Source organism: Cyprinodon variegatus, unplaced genomic scaffold, assembly GCF_000732505.1.
Source record: "Cyprinodon variegatus isolate N-32 unplaced genomic scaffold, C_variegatus-1.0 Scaffold6, whole genome shotgun sequence".
Taxonomy (NCBI): Eukaryota; Metazoa; Chordata; class Actinopteri; order Cyprinodontiformes; family Cyprinodontidae; genus Cyprinodon; species Cyprinodon variegatus.
This window is the reverse complement of record NW_015150459.1, coordinates 285730-303244: the sequence shown is the minus strand read 5'-3', so window position 1 is coordinate 303244 and position 17515 is coordinate 285730. Positions and strand designations below refer to the sequence as shown.

Below are 17515 nucleotides of genomic sequence, written 5' to 3'. Positions count from 1 at the left end.
TTGATTTAATAATCTATTATTAGATAGTGGATTTTAAAAATATATCTTTAAATCTTATTTAAAAATGGAAATATCTTTTGCTAATAATGCTAGTTATTTTTATACTGTTCTATAAAAAAAAATGCTTAAATTTGCTGTATTCATTCATATTTACATTCAAGGGTTTAACCTCAGCCAGCCAATGTCCCAGTCATGCTGGGGCAGTAAGATTCTTCATATTTTTCTGTAATACACTAGTATTGGTACTCCATATTGGCTGATACAACACAAGTATCAGCATATTATCAGAACTGAAAAAACGGTATCGGGACATCTTTAGCTGCTGCTGCTACTGGCAAAGCTCAGTCACATTACATCTGATATCTGTGCAACATTTCTGCCAGGGTTAGCCTCTCAGATGGTAATAAAGAGGAAAGTCACCTCTACAACAGAGCACTGTGATGCAAGGGCTGTTTGATCTGCAAAAGAAAGCAGTGTGAGTAAACTGAAGGAGCAAAAGATAATCAGATCATTTCATTTTTATAACTGTTAAAAACCCAAATCATAATCAAGATTAAAATATGAATGTTCGCCCAGACCTACATGACATATGTCTATTTGTTTCTTTTTCCATTTCTAATCTGTGCTACCTACACTACATAACCAATAAAAAGTTAGGTAGGTAAATGTTACCATGTGTAAGTAGACATCTGACAGTATAAAATCCTGATGGTACGATTACTGAAATCAAAAATATCACAGTATCGTGATTACAGCTCAGTTTCTGAAATGCCTTGAAAAAGAGAAAGAAATGCCTGCTAAATTTCTCAGCCGATGTACTAAAAACTCAATGGTATAGTTTATAACAAATTCCAGATTTGTTTTGGAAATTTGTTATCAATTTCATCACTGAGATATTAAATTGATCTATTTTTTAGACAATCAGCAATGCTCGGAAATCAGTCGAGGCCAGCTGGTCATAATGAAAACCACAGATTTCAAGTGCCTGTCAATGTTTTTAGCACATGCTAGCAAAACGTCTTTCTTTTAAATAAAAACCTGTTCAGAAAGGTTCCTTGGTCTTAATTATCTTCCCCATTTTCTTTTAGGACTGCTTTACATACAGAAAACGCTTGACTGACCAGAGACAGAAAATATGCTGTTTGAGATGCTCCCCTCATTCCTCCATCTTACAACCTGAACCTGTAGAGCAACAGGTGAGCACGGGGGAGGGGTAGTGCTGCTGCAGCTGCTCACAACCTGAAAACTCTGGTGAGACTTAAAATTAAAATGTTTATACTCCCAAACCGGCATGATGAAAAACGTCAGCAATTTTTAAACCACAGCTATTTTACAATGGGTATACCTTGAATGCCATAACCAACCGGTGTCTGGGTGTGAGAATCTGGACTACATAATTCAACTAGAATGCACTCAAAGCAGGGTATGATTCATTGCACAGATAGACACTGAAAAGCCATATTTGTGATACATTTTCAGTCCTTTTCCTTACTGCTGGTCCATCTGAGAGGAAAAAAAAAAAAATCACTGTTTCTTCAATTGCATATCATGTTGAATTCAATGCTGACTACCAACTGCTTTACAACTAGCACCGGTTGACAGAAATAACAATAATACAACCAGATGAAGCTCTCTGAGGCATGTTGTAACAGGAGAAGCAACAAAGTGGGCCTCAGCAAAATTGTTAAGCTAACCAAAGCAGGGCCTTATGGGCAGGACAGCGAGAAAACAAAGCTTGGTCATTTTACTATCATCCCACTCCTAAGGGTTTGTGCATTTTGATGAAAGGTTTCAGGTTTAGTAGGCTTCTAACAGTGTTTTGTTAGATACCTGGCTGTAGTTAAACCAGCTCTGTAAAAAATTCAGTACAGAGATAACTAAATAAAAACTTCAATTTTTTTTTTTCCTTTCTTAAACAGAAGAGCAGGAAACATTTTTCCCAGAAAAGTTAACCTCTTATGGGGATCCAACTCCATCTATAAAAGTTGAAAGTTGTAGTTTAAAAAGTAGAATGGAGAAGATTAGTTTATATGTTGAAACATCCCTCTTTTGAGTTTCAAGATCCTCTACAAGCCTCCCCCACATAAACATTTCTTTAACGAGTAAACCTATCTTCAAAGTTTTTGTGAGCACACTAGCCTGGAAAGAAAGACAGCTGACCTTTTCCCAAATGTGAAACTGCCCTCATCAGACAAAATTCACATAACAAAGGTAGGTTTACACCAGAACTTCTATGCTGCAATGCACTAAACTGAAGCATAGTACCAGGCATCTACAAACATGACTTCATCCAGACAGATTTTGTACTTTATTTTAATTCCAACAGGTGCAATGAAATCTAAAACTCATAAGGGTGAGCTCAAGGTGGTGAAACTACTGGTGACAAAATAGACCAACTACTAAGGATGAAAAAATATTAACATTTGAAGCAGTAATGGAAACAAGGAAAGTATGCAACTGGAGAATAACAGAGGTTCTCAACATGGGGTGTTTTTTGAGAAAGCTGCAGTTAAAGACCCAAAGATTAAATGTAGGAAGCCTGGAGGATTTCTTCATCACTCCCTGAAAGAATAGTGCTTACTTTCTTTGCTTGTTTTTGTCTCTCTGTATTTGAGCATTAGGGCAACAACAATTAATTTGGAAAAACAAGTGGATACTTAAATGTTAGGCAACAATAATAATAATAATAATAATAATAATAATAATAATAATAATAATAATAACGATTGTGCTTCAAATAAAGAACTTTATGTTTACCAAATTGTTAGTCAACATTATCTTTACAAACAACAATTTGAAAAAACGAAAAGTTAACTTTAAGAGTTGCGTAAAACTGTGGCTAACACGAGCAGCCTTTTTTTCCTCTCAAATTGCTTTTAAGGAAAGTACCTTTAAACAAAGCTTCTGCTTTCATCAGCTAAAGAGGTTTGCTAATGTTTTTTTTTAATCATTACCATAATATGAGTAAGTTGAATATAAAATAATAAGCCTGACGAGTACAAATGATATGCTTAGAGGGACAAAAAATTATAATGTATTGGTATAGATCACCCCATCACTACTTAAACCAGCAAATGCAAAATGACTAATGTGAAATTCTATCAGATATACACATGCTCCCCCTTACTTTATGGAACAAGGGTTTATTGTTTTATTTATAAAAGACGAAGTAGCATTAAATTGCTATAAATTGCTAGATGAAGAGGGTCCCAAGGACGTCCAGTAATAACCTATTGGAAATTAAAAAAAGGGCACAAATGATCCAGCTGAACTGCAATAGAGAGCTCCCACTAATTGGCTGGTGTTCACTTGTGCACTATGCACCCATCCAAGACTTACACAATGGGTGACAAACAAAGGGACCAAATAATGCATTCCAGCTCTATGGAAAGAAAGAAATGACTGTGGTTCATAACAGTAGCATAATGCTGGAGCCAAGGAACATTATTCATGCGGATTCAAATTAACAAAGTTTAATGACATGCTGGGTAACATTTCTTTTTATTTTTTTCTGACCCGATACATACACAGTTAGGTTATTCAACTGTGTTTTATTTGATAATGTTGCAGCTTTGCAAACTTCTACGGTATAACGCTTTCACTGAACTCTTTTTTAAAAAGCTTTGACATATTCTCGAGAGAAATAAACAGTTCCGAATTTCAATGTTAACTCTAGATCGGAGATCTTCAACAGGGGGTCAAGAGAGGAACTGCAATTTTCAACCCTGCAATTTTTTTCCACTAATTGAGATGTCTTTAAATACACATTGACATGAATTCAACACACTGTAGTAAACATAAGTGGAGGCAGAAGATATTTTTCTGTCATCAATGTACACATTCAATGAGACACAGAAGCTCTTTCAAGCTTATTCACAACACCTGTCCCATCAACGAGGAATCGGAATCAGAAATACTTTAATAATCCCAGGGCAAAATTACTTTTGTTACATGATTTCATCTGTAAAATAGTCACTATAGGGGCAGTTTGATATAACACAATTTCATACAATATTTAATTGGGGGTCCCCGCTCATCTCGCCATCAGTTTGGGGGTCCTTGGCCTGGAAAAGGTTGAGGAACTCTGCTCTAGATTATGACCACTATAAATATAACTACAATTTTAAATTATTTTTAAATTATTTGTTGCTGCAAGTTTATCGGAGTATAATTTCTTTCATTATATTGGGCTTATGCTAATTACCAAAAAATAAATAAATCAATAAATTGATCTTTGACATGATACATATGAATTTAAAAACCTGCTATGCATGATCTGTTTATGAAGCTGGCACGTGGAACAGTAATTTTTTTTTTGTTTCAATCCTACAATAAACCTTTTTAGGTTCAAAAAACAAAACAAAAAAACAAATGGTGAAACAATTTAAAATAAAATCAAGGACTGTTGCGATTACTATTTGGGGGCAGATTTCCTCACATTCAAGCCCTGTTGAAAAGGTTTCAAGGCTTGTTTCGTGCCCAAACAGTTGGTGATAAAGCATAGGCCGTTTAAAAAAACAACAAAAAAACTTTAAATTGTAAAGACGAAACATTCAGTTGTCTGGTACCACTGGAAAGGATGCAGCAAAGCTGATAAAAGTTGTGTTTATAAAACAGTCATAACACAGGATTTTAAATATCAAGCAAAGGCAATAATTACCCTAACAAATCAACATTAGCCAGGGTAAGCTAACACAGCAGAGTATTAGAAGCTGGCAAAACGCCACTAGCCAAACGCTATGAACTTACTTTTACTTTTATTCTAAAATGCAAGTTGTTAACAATAAATGCGACCACATGCGAGCGAACATCCCTTAACGAGATTCCCATTCTTGACATTAGCCGAGGCCGGCTAACGTTTAGCCTCCAACCCCCATTCTGATTCTTCCTCTCCACCCAAACCCCCTCCCCCCATGACACCCACCCTGAACCGGAGAAAATACGTTTGATACAGCTGCATACCTGGAGTAAGCCTGTGTTCGCCTCCGATGGGCTGAGGAGAAACCGAGTGACCCGGGCTATCCACTGGAGTACGGAGGTTGCATCTTTGCGGGGACGGAGTGGTCGGAGTCCCCGGTAGTGGGTTGCACCTTCTCCGCTTGGGAGACTGGGGACTGAGGAGGGCCTCAAACTCCATCGACCGCTTTAACGTCGCGCCGCAAGCCATGTTGGCTAAAACAAACCGAGAAGGTAGCAGTAGAGAGAGAAAAAACACCCGCAGTTATGGGGTTTATCGCTGCCTTTAAAAATGTTTCCTTGAATTACTCGTTTGCGTTTCTTCTCCTCCACAACACGCACTTTCGGCTCGGAGTAGTAACAGCCGACGCTGCCTGCCTACTGAATTTTTAAATCGTCACAATGGTGGGTCGTACCACTGCACAAAAAGAGGGTGTGTTTGAAATTGTTATAATTTTAATGTATATTACATAGCATTCTTACTTATAAAAATTGTATATACACGCCTAAAAGATTTTGTAAAATAGCCCCCCATCAATAAAACCGCCTCTCCTTTTTTTATCTCGCATTTTATAATTTCACTTCCGGTCCTTTGGTCCCCGGTAATGTTGTTTACTCTTCCAGTTGAACTTAAATGCAGGGTTCATGAGACGTCTGGTGGATGCGATGAAGTAGGGAAAAAAAGAAAAAGATAAATTAAATACCTACATATTATATTGGAAATTAAAGGATCATAATCGGAAAGAGCCGAATTTGTTGGTGGAAAATATATAATACGCAAGCATTACAACAGAGTTAGACTGAGTTGGGCTGAATAAGGAAACTGGGAAAAGCTTAAATGTATGATTTTTAAATTACTTGATGTCACTGATTTATTAGAAGCATTAGAAAAAAATATACAAAATAGGAAATATCATTTTAACCACTTTTTAAAAACGAGTACAAATTATCGTGTGAATCTTGATTAAGGATTCAGTTAGAAAATAGAATGTGAACTATTTTTTGATTAAATAAATGTATCTCTGTCATTCCTTTTTACTATTTAGGATTTTGCACAGGATAATTGAGAAGTCTACGTAAAATAAGCCTGATCTTCGGCTTCTTGGGTGGACGCCATATAACTTACTTTGGCAAAATCCAATCCGCTATATTGTTTAGGTGTTTTCTCTATCTAAAATGGGTATCATTATATCAGGAAGTTAACTTGACACCATAACACGTTTCATGTTTGGCCTAAAAACTGGAATGAGCTGAAATTAGGTTTTAAAATTAGACATTCTATCTCCCCAGCTTAAGGGACATTGAGCCTACAGATAAAAAAAAACCTCAAAAAATGCAAATTAACAAGATCACACAGGCTAAAATTAGACAAAAGAATCAAAAAGGTTAAGAAGAATTACCATAAAGAGATTAGATTTTATTAAAAACAAGACTTTCAGTTGTGAAAATTGGCAAAAATGATAAGTGCGGTGTAGGTGCCTTTTTCCATAATAGGAAGATTCTTGCCACATTGTTATATCTGCACTGTTTTTGATTATCCAAGTATTTCCAATATAATACTTCACTCCCGTTAAGGAAAACGCTGCTTTTACTACCTCTTGACCATCTGTGAAGAAATAAATGGTGTATTTTATGTTTCTGATTCCGAACATATTATTATGCTATACTGTAGTAAAAAGGAAAGCAAAATGGGTAGCAAGAAGGTTTGGGGTTCGATTTCCGGCCGGGGGTCTTTCTTTATGGAGTTTGCATGTTCTCCCTGAGCATGCAAACTCCAGCTTACTCCCACAGTCCAAAAGCATGGCTGTTAGGTTAACTGGCTTCTCTAAATGTGAGTGTGTGCATGAATAGTTGTTTATCTCTGTGTAGCCCTGCAATGGTGTACCCAGCCTCTCGCCCGTCGATAGCTGGAGCTTAAAAATACTAAATATCAGAACTGTTTTTGAATGGTTCACTTAATTACTTTGTGAAAACAACTCTATTTGAGAGTATATAGAATATGTAATAATGCAAACACAATATTGCACAAATTTGTATCGATATGTTAGATAATTTCTGAAAGCAGAAAGGCTAAAACAGTTCTATTCACAAGCCATGTGGATTTGAAACTAAGGGATGTTAAACAGATGTTTTGAACCGGCTATATTTTAACTGTAGCCAATAATACAAAATAAACAAACTTTATTATTGTTCAGATACAACATGCTTTGTGGGTATTGTAACTCTTAAAAACATTTTTTCTGTAACGGTTCCCATGTCGGTGCTTGCATACATGTGCCCCATTTGACGTAGCACTTTGGTGAGATAAATTTGGTGAGAATTTTATTAAAAAACTGTTATGTGCCTTAACCTTTTGTGAGGAAGTTGCACTCATGTGCAGATATAACAGGCAATCCAGAAAGTCCTACTTTCCAAGTAAAGTAACTAAATACATTCAGTTTGAGAGATGGAGAAAACAACATGTTTGTCTCTTCCCTGTATGGGAATCCAACTTAAAATGTCAAAAAATGATTTAGTGAGATACAGAATATGTATTCAAATGAAACAATGCAATCAGATTTTCAAGTAAACAGATTTTGATTTATTAATGTCCAAAAAAGAAAACCAAAAATGGATCTAAAACTGTTCCCTCTTTAAAAAAAATGCCTACTAAAACATTTTTCTATGACATAGGTTTATTGTTTTGATTCTGCAAGAAGGTTTTGCTCAATTTTCATCAGCAAGAATGACATTTCTGTCACTGGAGGTTTGTAGATGTACTCTCAGTGAAATTACATAGCTAGAAGATATTTATTTTCTAACAAAAAGCCACCACATTAAGAATAATTGTTCTATGTCTAATATTACCCTTACAAAAAATAGAAAGAAGAAAAGCGTTTATTTCAATCAGCTTTGAACATCTCTGGCTTATACAAAAATTAATATTAACTCTCGTCAATAACAGTATGCTTCTGCTTTGTTTCCATTGTGGTTAGATTTGATTGCACAAAATATCTTTATCTTTGAAGTGAAGAACTCTGCAGCTCATCCAAAGTTACAATGGATATCTCGAATTCACTTATTTACACACATCAGTTTTAGTGGACAGTATACCAGATGTTGGTAGCTGTTTACTTTACAGTTGTTCCATATTCTTTTCAGTGTGGAAAGCTAATAAAGACAACCTGTTACAACTTTAAACTTTAGTATAACTTCGTACCAGACTTGTTTGGTGTGTTTGTAGACCTTCATGATGCTTGCCTCAGAACCATCCACACAACTGCTGAATATACACTAAGATTGAACTATGCACCCATCATCTTCATTTACTAGATTTTGTGATGGTTAAAGGCAGTTGTTTGTACTGGACTTTTTCTTAGGTAATCAAGGCAAAATAATGTTTATTCCCTCATAAGCATGGTTTGCATTCCCATATATCCAATATTAATAAAACAAGAACAATTAAATGTCCCATACAGTTCTTAAAGTCGTAGGGAAGCGGCCGTTCCAATGGTTGCAGTTCCAAATTCTCCCGAGTGGTGCCTTACTTTACACGAGTGAATAAAGTGAATGTGATTGGTCGATTATCAAGGGGGCGGGATTGTTGTGGCAGACGGTTCGCAAGCACTTTTTGGTTGTGGCCGATGTCTCAGAAGCATCTTGCTAACCAGTTAGCAAGTTAGTGCTAGTGATGGAAAATTAAATTGGGACCAAGTAGCACTTAGTAATAACACAGTCAAGGAATGCTATGGACAGCGGAAACATACAAGAGGACAGTTTGAGGTCGGAGGTCGTGGATGAGTCTCCTCCGTCATACATTTTTTATTTAGAAGAGGAAAGTGGGGACGAAGATGTTGTGGAAGAGGATGCCAGGGCAGCAGAAGCTTCATTTGGTGTCGAAGGCTTACAGCCATATGTTTGACCCCTTGCCTCACAACCCCACCAGTTCTGTTAGCTCTACACCTGCTGAAGATACAGATGTCCATCCCTGTGAACACTGGGACGTAACTCGATGGCAAAGTAAATTATTCTTATTTATTATTTCAACCGTTGCGTATATTAGCTGCGACATATGAATCAAGATGCTATGACCAAAAAAAAATATGATTGACAGATGACTGTTAATATATGATTCACTGAATTTAGGTGTTCAAGCTGACATATAACTAACTGGCCTGCATAAAATAACAAAACAAAAAAAATACAGATTTTAAAACAGGATTTTTTTTTAAATATAAATCTTCTAACTTTTGGGACAGTATGGTCTGATAAAGAATACATTTATATACATGCTTAAACCAGAATGACTTTAAGTATTTTATAAGAAAAAAGGTAAAAGTTTCTTTTTTTATTATACTTGTCATTTATATATCAAAGACACAGAAATCATGATGTCATTATAAAGGTTTTACAGACATTCTCCACCAACAGCCCATTGCCATTAAACTTTTAATCCATCTGAGTTTCTTTTTTTCATTTTAGTGGTCCCTTTTGTTTTTTAACCCTGCTGATTGTTCACTATCTCAGAGATGGAGTCAAGTCGAGTTGTCATTGCCAGCGCATCGTCGTCAGATTCTGCAGGACAGTTGTCTTCTGTCGTCTGCAGTGTGGGATTTAAGGCTTTGGTAGATTTCAGACACTTGCCAAAGCCACACAGCCTTTGTAGAGTCTGCAGCAGAGCCAGTCTTAACTCTCTGCACCGCAGGGCATAAAGCAACGGGTTGACTGCAGAGTTGACCAAGCAGAGGGTGCCGCAAAAGGCAAAAGCCCTCTTTTGGGTATGATTCAGGATCATAGAGACATCAACCAGCATGAAGGAGAGTACAGGGAGCCAGCTTCCCACCAGTATGAGGAGAATTAACCCAAAAGTACGAGCCAGCCTGATATCCATCCTCATCCGGGCCTGACCTTTACCTGCTGCCCCCTGGAGGTTGTTCATGGAGGATGCGTGACGATGGGCTTTCCAGAGAATCAGAGCGTAGGCCACCAAAATTAGTGCAAGCAGCACCAGAATAAAGCTAGTCCAACAGGTCAGGTAGCCCTTGCTGATGTAGGGGAACAAGCTTGAGCAGGGTGTTCTTACTTCTGGGCACCTCCAGCCCATGAGTGGTAAGAAAGAGATGAAGATAGTGATGCTCCAGAGAACCAGGAGACTCAGCAGGGCCCTTCGTCGGGTCAGCAGGACCTTGTAGCTAGATGCTTGGTGGATGCAGAGGTATCGGTCCAGAGCAGTCAGCAGTAAGCTCCCAACTGAGCAAGTGAAAGCCATGGTAACGCCTCCCAACTTAAACAGATATGCAGTCGGACCGTCACAGCGTTGGAACAGATGAAAGTCCAGGAAACTGATGGTGAAGAAGCAGCTGGCGAAAACATCTGCCAGAGCAAGGCTGCCAATGAACAGGTAGGAGGGCCTCTTTCTCAGCGTCACTGAGGTGGCAATAAGCCCAAGCACAAGAACGTTCTCCATCAGTGTTGCTGGGCCAGCCAGCAAACAAATGGTGCCAATGGCTTTCTTCTCCGGCTCTGTCAGCACCATGTAGTCCTCCAGAATTTTACAAGACGTGTTGTCTGGAAGAGAAAAAAATAACACAACAGCTTCTCATAAAATTGGAAAATGTAAATCTTAAGAAAAATGAAATACCTTCAAAACAGGAAGTACTTGACCGACTGGATTTATTCTTTTAAGGGTTTATTTCTTGCAGTTTGGATAATTATGGCTTACAAAAAATGAAACACAAATTTCATCATCCCGATAAAATTGAATCTTGTTAAACTGTTGAATATGGTGTCACTGTAGCTAACTAACCAAAAACAACTGCAAAGGTTTCCTTAGCCACTAATGGTCCCTGAGTCTGGGAAGATTAGAGACACCAATCTCAGCATCAGAGATAACATGATACCAAAGCAACCCCTGACTTCCATTATACAGCAATGCCACAGGCGGATTGCCTTCATACTATGATGTAGTAAGAGACCCAACCAAGTATTGAGTACATATACCCTAGTTGACAAAAAACATCCCTTTGAATCAGATATTTCTACTCTATTTGAACTGATCTTAGTTAATATTCCTGTTATTCCAACACCAAATTTTGAAGTTTATGATAGTGTAGGCCAAAACAGTAAACACAAACAGAATACACTTAAATATGTAACAGTATGGGATAAATATATGTAATATATTAAAGAACCACTTTTCATACTGAATTATTTAAATGAAAATGGTTTTGTCATATGAGAAGAACTTATTAGTAGTTGAATAATCCCTGATTCATAGTAAATGTGGAGCCATTCCATTAACTTTAAGTTCACTTAAATTAACATACCTTTTGGTGATGTGGTCGATCCTTCTGTGTTCCCCATTTTATATGTCAGGCTCTGATCTATAACATATTCAAGACACTGATGATTATCTAAAGCAAGAAGTCCTTACATATCTTTATATTTCTAAATAGCATTTTGAGCAGATTAAAAATATTTACCTTAAGAATTTTACATCAGGCTGACCATAACAGGAACATCCTGTGGGAAAATAAATAAAAATGAGAATGTGGTTGCTCATTCCTTCATGTTAAATATTTATTCTAGATTCTGGAGCTTATACAGTATGAGGCATCATATGAGAGTGGAGTGAAGATTCATTTAGAGGCAATGGCATACAGACACGGCTCATCACATTGTCAGATGTCCAGGCTTCATACCTTGCTTTTGTTTTTCCGAATAACTTAAATGGTCTCTCAATGTGGCTCTTGGGAGTGGTGGCCCAGTGGTTAGGGAGAGCTTTGAATCCTGAGGTTCTGAGTTTGAGCCCCACTCTCACAGACTGCCACCCTAGGTCCCTGAGCAAGACTCTTAATTCCACAGTGTCAATGTCAGCCCTATGCACCCCAAGAGGATGGGTTAAATGCAGAGAGTGAATTTTGTTGCTCTTTACTTGTGACAGTTTAGTGACAAAAATAATAATGAGCTGGAGTATCCCACAGAATAGTGGGATAATCTTGATTATAGTTTACATCTCTTTGTGTCCTGATAGCCAAAATTTCCACTATGTTATCAATGAATTCATATGGATCTATCAAATTTAAACATAATATGAGTCCCTTAGTTTTTTTCTGTCCTTGAATTTTCTTTATTTACAATGAAATAGCTCAGCCACTGTAAAATAATAGGAACACTGCTTTCATGTTGTAAATGACTGAGATAAGAACAAGACTCCAAATAAAGGTTTTCAACTTCTGTCTTCTCTGTTTTTATCTTGGAATATACAAGTATTTCAGAAAATACTGTGACTGTCATGTCCTCCATTTTAACAGAATATTGCTGCAAAGCTTTGAATCAGATAATAATAAATATTACAGTTTGTCCCATTTAAATATCTCTCATAAGATATAGTAGTTGGTTGCCTAAATAGTTAAAACACACATTTATATCTGCTGAAGAGCAGAGCTTTATTTTCTGGATTGATGGCACAACCTCAGCTTTGCAGATTTTTCAAAACTGTAACTTTTTTATTATTATCATGTCTAATTGTTTTAGCTTACACTGTTGTAATGTTGTCTGTTTTAAAATTATATGTTACAACAAGCTGGTCAAACCTTTAGGAGCGGCTTTAGTTCTGTTTGAAAAAGGCTTTTAAAAATTCAAATTGAAACTAAGTAACACCCTCCAGGAATCTCAATTCAACCAATTTGCCATTATGACCATGTGCCATATATTGTGTTGCTAAAATAGCCCTGACCCAACGAGGTATGGATTATTCTACATTTCCTCTAGAATCTCTGGAGACGATCTTAAGAAAAATATTTCTTCATAAGATGATGGACAAACCCTGACCAACCTCTTCATCAGACTGTTATACAACAGAATGTATTCAGTCAGAGGCTTCTCCAGAACTTCTGCCACAGGAGATCCTTGTCTACAGGATCATCTGGAAAAAACATCCATCCATTTGCTGACACTCTTTATACCGAGTGGGGTGCTGGTGCCTACTTCCAGCTGTCTACAGGTAGAGATACACCCTGGACAGGTCGCCAGTCCTTCGCAGGGCAACACAGAGACAAACAGGACAAACAACCATTCACACTCACATCTTAGGAGAATTTAGAGAAGCCAATTAACCTAACAGTCATGTTTTTGGACTGTGGGAGGAAGCCGGAGTACCCGGAGAGAACCCACACATGCTAAGGGAGAACATGCGTGGGTTCTCTCCATGCAGAAAGATCCCGGGCCGGGAACTGAACCTGCAAGGGCTGCTAAGTAGGCCCACACACTGCAAATGAGATGCACTTATTCTTTTTCTCTCAGCTTAACTTCATCAGCAGTTTAAAATTCATACACTGAATTGGACCTAAACACACATATGTATCATGACCACCATTCCTTGTCTGATTATGTTAGACACTGATTGATGCAGACCAGGAAGGTCTCCAACAAACACAGCTATTTTTTTGTCTTCTATGAGAAAGGTTTGAGAAAAACTAAGTTCAAAAAAAGCACTCTTAAAACTCTCATCCTTTAGTGATAGAAACCTCAAACTATTATCACTTTAAAGCTTTGTATAAACTTGGTCTGATAAAAATAGAAAACAAACAAAAACACTTAAATACACCTACATGTCTACAATGAGATAGTTGAGAAAGTGTTAAACCCTTTCAACAAATACTTTTTCTAGCACTATTTGATCCATTTTCAGATTACAAAGGTTCAGTGGGAGATGAGGTAAAAAAAAATCCCTCCATCCATCGTCTCCTGCATATTCCACCAGGGGCACGATGTGGCCTATTGCTGCCAGTTTATGAGCAAGAGGCAGGATACACCCTGGACAATTCACCAGTCTGTCGCAGGACAACACAGAGGCACACAAAGATACACAACTATGCACACACTGACACCTAAGAACAATTTAGAAAAGCCAATTGTATAATAGTATTGTAATAGTCGTGTTTTTGGACTCTGGGAGGAAGCCAGAGTACCCAGAGAGAACCCATGCATGCAATACCCCAGGCCGGGAATCGAACCTTCTCTCTGCAAGGCAACTGTGATCCCTAATTTAAGGGAAAAATGCCCATTATAAAAACAGGTTATTTCTCTAAATTTGATAAGATGTAAACTATTCAGAAAGACTGACTCGGGTTCAAAAGCAACACTGAAAGAGCTCCAGACATTTCCAAGTACTGGTAGTGTTATACATGTGATTATAAAAGCCCCTTTCCAATTGTAAGGACGTTCAGCCATTACCTTAATGTCTTATTGGAAAGTAACATGAGGAAATTTGGAAATTAATCAATTGCTCATTTTTAAGACAATCCTGCAGTGTTGATAAAACCACTGAAAGTCCCCAAAAGATACAAATTTCAAAGCAAGGACTTGTGGTGGAAAACTCACTGTATTCTCATGATGGCTCTACTAAAGACATTTTCTATAACCTCTAAGGAGATTGTGTTACAGTTACATGTGGCGTAAAGACATATTTCACATCACTAAAACACCACACTGAAGAAAAATTTCCTCAAATCAAACAGAGGTTGTGGTCAGGGTGGTGAAGGTTAAACATGTCCAAACTGTTCAGATGTGAGCTAGAAAGGAGAAGAAGGGGAAACACTTTAATGAAGTTGATATTTTTGATGTACGGTTTAAAATAACTGTTGAAGGTGTGGATATGCTCTATAGTTGTTCATACAGCTAAGAAAGACTTTCATGAATGATGAGTAACTTAAGTCTTTCATCTGGTGACTCGATTACTTCTTGTTCGTCCTGATACAACTTATTCATTTCTGATATGATACAGATGTTCCAGCTTTGAGAACAATATGATACAATATCATCACAGATTATACATACAGCTTTTAATGTATTTGTGGTGTGGGATGTTAGAAAAAGCTTGATCAAATTATGTTACTTAAAGAACAATAGTGAACATTAGTTATTAACCTATGGGTTATAAATTTAAAGCAGAATTGGATGAAAATGCATCTATCAGCATACTTATAATGGAAATCTTAGATGCAGGGCTGATATCTGAGCGAAAGTAATACTGGATTGGGACACCCCTAAAATTCCCTTCCATTTATTTTTAGTTTTTAATTGCTCATTTTACCCTTCTCGTCAGTCTCTTACCGTAGGGATATTTGGTTTGAAAAAAATATTTACAAAGGTTGATCTATTTGTTTAGACAGGCTCTTTGTCTATTATTTCTTTAAATAAAACAGTAATAATGAATCTTGGCCTGACCTCTAGCACCATCATCAGACCAAACTATTAACTTCTAGTTTAGTCATTGTATTAGGGTTTCATCTAAAACCTCTAAAATCTACTGAGAATGATAAAGACAAATTATTAATTATACCTATCAAAGCCGGACTCATTGTTAAATATTAGACCACAAAAAAAAAAAAAAAACCTCTGCTTGCTCAATAAACTATCATGAAGGACCATCTGTAGAGCAGGGATTCCAGGCGTCTGCTTTAGAGAGGCCAACTGTATACCAGACCATGTAATTTGGGCCACATCCGGTGTACTTGGTGACTTAGGCAGAAAATGTGCAGGATGTTTTCAATGCATAGGAGCTGACTGGACGAGATATAATCGAATATGTGGTTCTGTGGTAACAATTATCAGTCTCAGACATTCACGTATGATTTGTCACAGCACACTTTTTTTGGCCAGGAGTTTTTTAAGTCCTGGTCAAATTTTGCAATAAAAAAGTAAGTATAGCTAAGTAGAGTTTTGTTTCTAATTAGGTTTAAGCTAACTGTCAAACGTTTTGAGACATCAACCCACCAATTTTCAGGTTCTGTAGTTTTTCAAATCCAATAAAAATCTTGAAATGGAAGAAATGTATCTGGTAAAGTTACCACAAACTGAAAGATTTGCACAAAGATTACTTTTTAATTGTACATAAAAATTTGTTTTCAATTCCAAGCCGTGTTGCATTAACAAAGCTAGATTAACTCATAAAAGCTGGTGCTATTAATTCCTACAGGTGTTCCAACATTGTAAAGTGCCTTGAGATGACATGTGTTGTGAATTTGGCGCTATATAAATAAACTGAATTGAATTGAATTGAATTTCTTTATTGCATACAACTCCCTCTTTCTGCATAAATGAAGTGTAAAAACACAACGTGGTACCATTCTCTCTTGAGCATCATTTAAATATTATTGTAAGGAAGAAAATGGTGTGCTGTAAACTATCTGCAAAGATAACTAAATATGGAAGAGATTTTGTTTTATCCTTTTAAAAATTACAAAGAGAAGCAAGGCGTTGAAACTACAGTTTTCTTCAGAACAAATGGCACGCAGAAACTAGGGGAAAGAGTGACAGGAAGAGGCTGGCAGACCAAATGCCACAACTCTGAGCTGACAGCTCCAATCACAGCTTTAATATTAGTTAGGGTAAGAAAGTCTCAAGTTCTAATGTGAAGAAAGATTTTGAGCTGCAGGTTTGACAGGAAGAGTTGCGGGTTAAAATCTTTGCTAAAATGTCAAAACATGACTAAGAGGCTTGCCTGGGCCATGACACACTGACATTTAACTCCCCATAAAAAAAAAAACTTTTGCAACAGATTTACGAAAACTCTAAGGTATATATAATTATTCCATTATTTCTGTTTTAACTTACATTTCTTTAACTATGCTTTTATGCAATGGCCTACTTCACTGAAATATTTGCAAGAAAAAATTTTTAACATGTTCTATAAAACCTTTGACCCATAGTGTATAGCTATCGCCATACTGTTCCGGATGGTTTTTGCATGCATTAAAGAATTTTTTTTTCTTCCTTTATGTCTTAGATTTGACCAAAAGGACCTATGGGTGCAAAGTGCTACGAAATGTATTAGGTTCAAAACGTCAAGTTACCGTAAAGTAAATAAATGAAACATCTTTCATGCATCCTGCTACCAAATATATAGATAAAGTTTATAGGTGGTTTGCAGGAATACTATCAGTAGATAAAACATTATCTGTGAAATTCATGCTTTATACATTTCAGTTCAATTTTATTTATGCTGCGCCAATTCATCACACACGCCATCTCAAAGGACTTTACAGATGCTCTTGTAGAGTAATACATTATAAAAAGCAGAAATTACTTTCTTAAACCTCAAAATGCTCATGTTACACAAGCTATGTTCCTTTAAAGGAGATTATTGACTAATATGAGGTTCTTGTAAGAAGCACTAATTCTTTCAAAAGATACTTTAGCATTTACGACACTATTTCTAGAAGGACATTTACATAGACGGTTTTAGCTATTCTAATGTAATCAAGAACACGAAGACAGAAGAATTCACATTTTATTGTTACTTAAGGAGGATAGAACTACGAATAACTGTTATCAAAAGTAAACAGGACTATAATAATAAAGAAACATTAAGGCAGCATTAAAGTATTTAGAAAGAACAATAAAAATCAGACAATATTACTTTTCAATCGGTGTCAGGCAAAAAACCTAAACACTGTAAAACAGAGCCTTTAAGATGCTTACCTTAATATTTTTTCCCTTTTGAAAACCTGAAAATGGTTCTATTTGATGTTCCCGGTGACACTAGCAACAGGACTAAACAAACATGACAGTGGCG

General features: G+C 36.7%; 2 protein-coding genes across 2 annotated transcripts in view; both read right to left on the bottom strand.

The window, feature by feature from the left end:
* The window catches only part of LOC107084582 (uncharacterized protein C1orf108 homolog B-like), a 9905-nt gene extending 4572 nt beyond the window's left edge, over positions 1–5333 (bottom strand). Inside the window, exon 1 of the mRNA XM_015374492.1 lies at positions 4963–5333. Coding sequence (XP_015229978.1) covers positions 4963–5167 — 205 coding nt within the window. The 5' untranslated portion in view covers positions 5168–5333. The remainder of the gene's footprint in view (positions 1–4962) is intronic.
* A 3849-nt stretch (positions 5334–9182) lies between these two features.
* On the bottom strand, positions 9183–17515 carry LOC107084849 (cannabinoid receptor 2-like). The gene is made up of 4 exons (XM_015374900.1): positions 17422–17515; positions 11418–11457; positions 11262–11318; positions 9183–10503 (listed from the first exon to the last, which is right to left on the bottom strand). The coding sequence occupies exons 3-4, from the start codon at positions 11296–11298 to the stop codon at positions 9434–9436; spliced, it is 1107 nt and encodes a 368-aa protein (XP_015230386.1). The 5' UTR covers positions 11299–11318; positions 11418–11457; positions 17422–17515; the 3' UTR covers positions 9183–9433.

Excerpts from the sequence above, each read along its gene's own strand:
- LOC107084849 (XM_015374900.1), bottom strand. The coding sequence starts at position 11,298 with ATGGGGAACACAGAAGGATCGACCACATCACCAAAAG. Across the intron at positions 10,504-11,261 it reads ATCGACCACATCACCAAAAG|ACAACACGTCTTGTAAAATT; the intron begins GTATGTTAATTT and ends TTTCTCTTCCAG.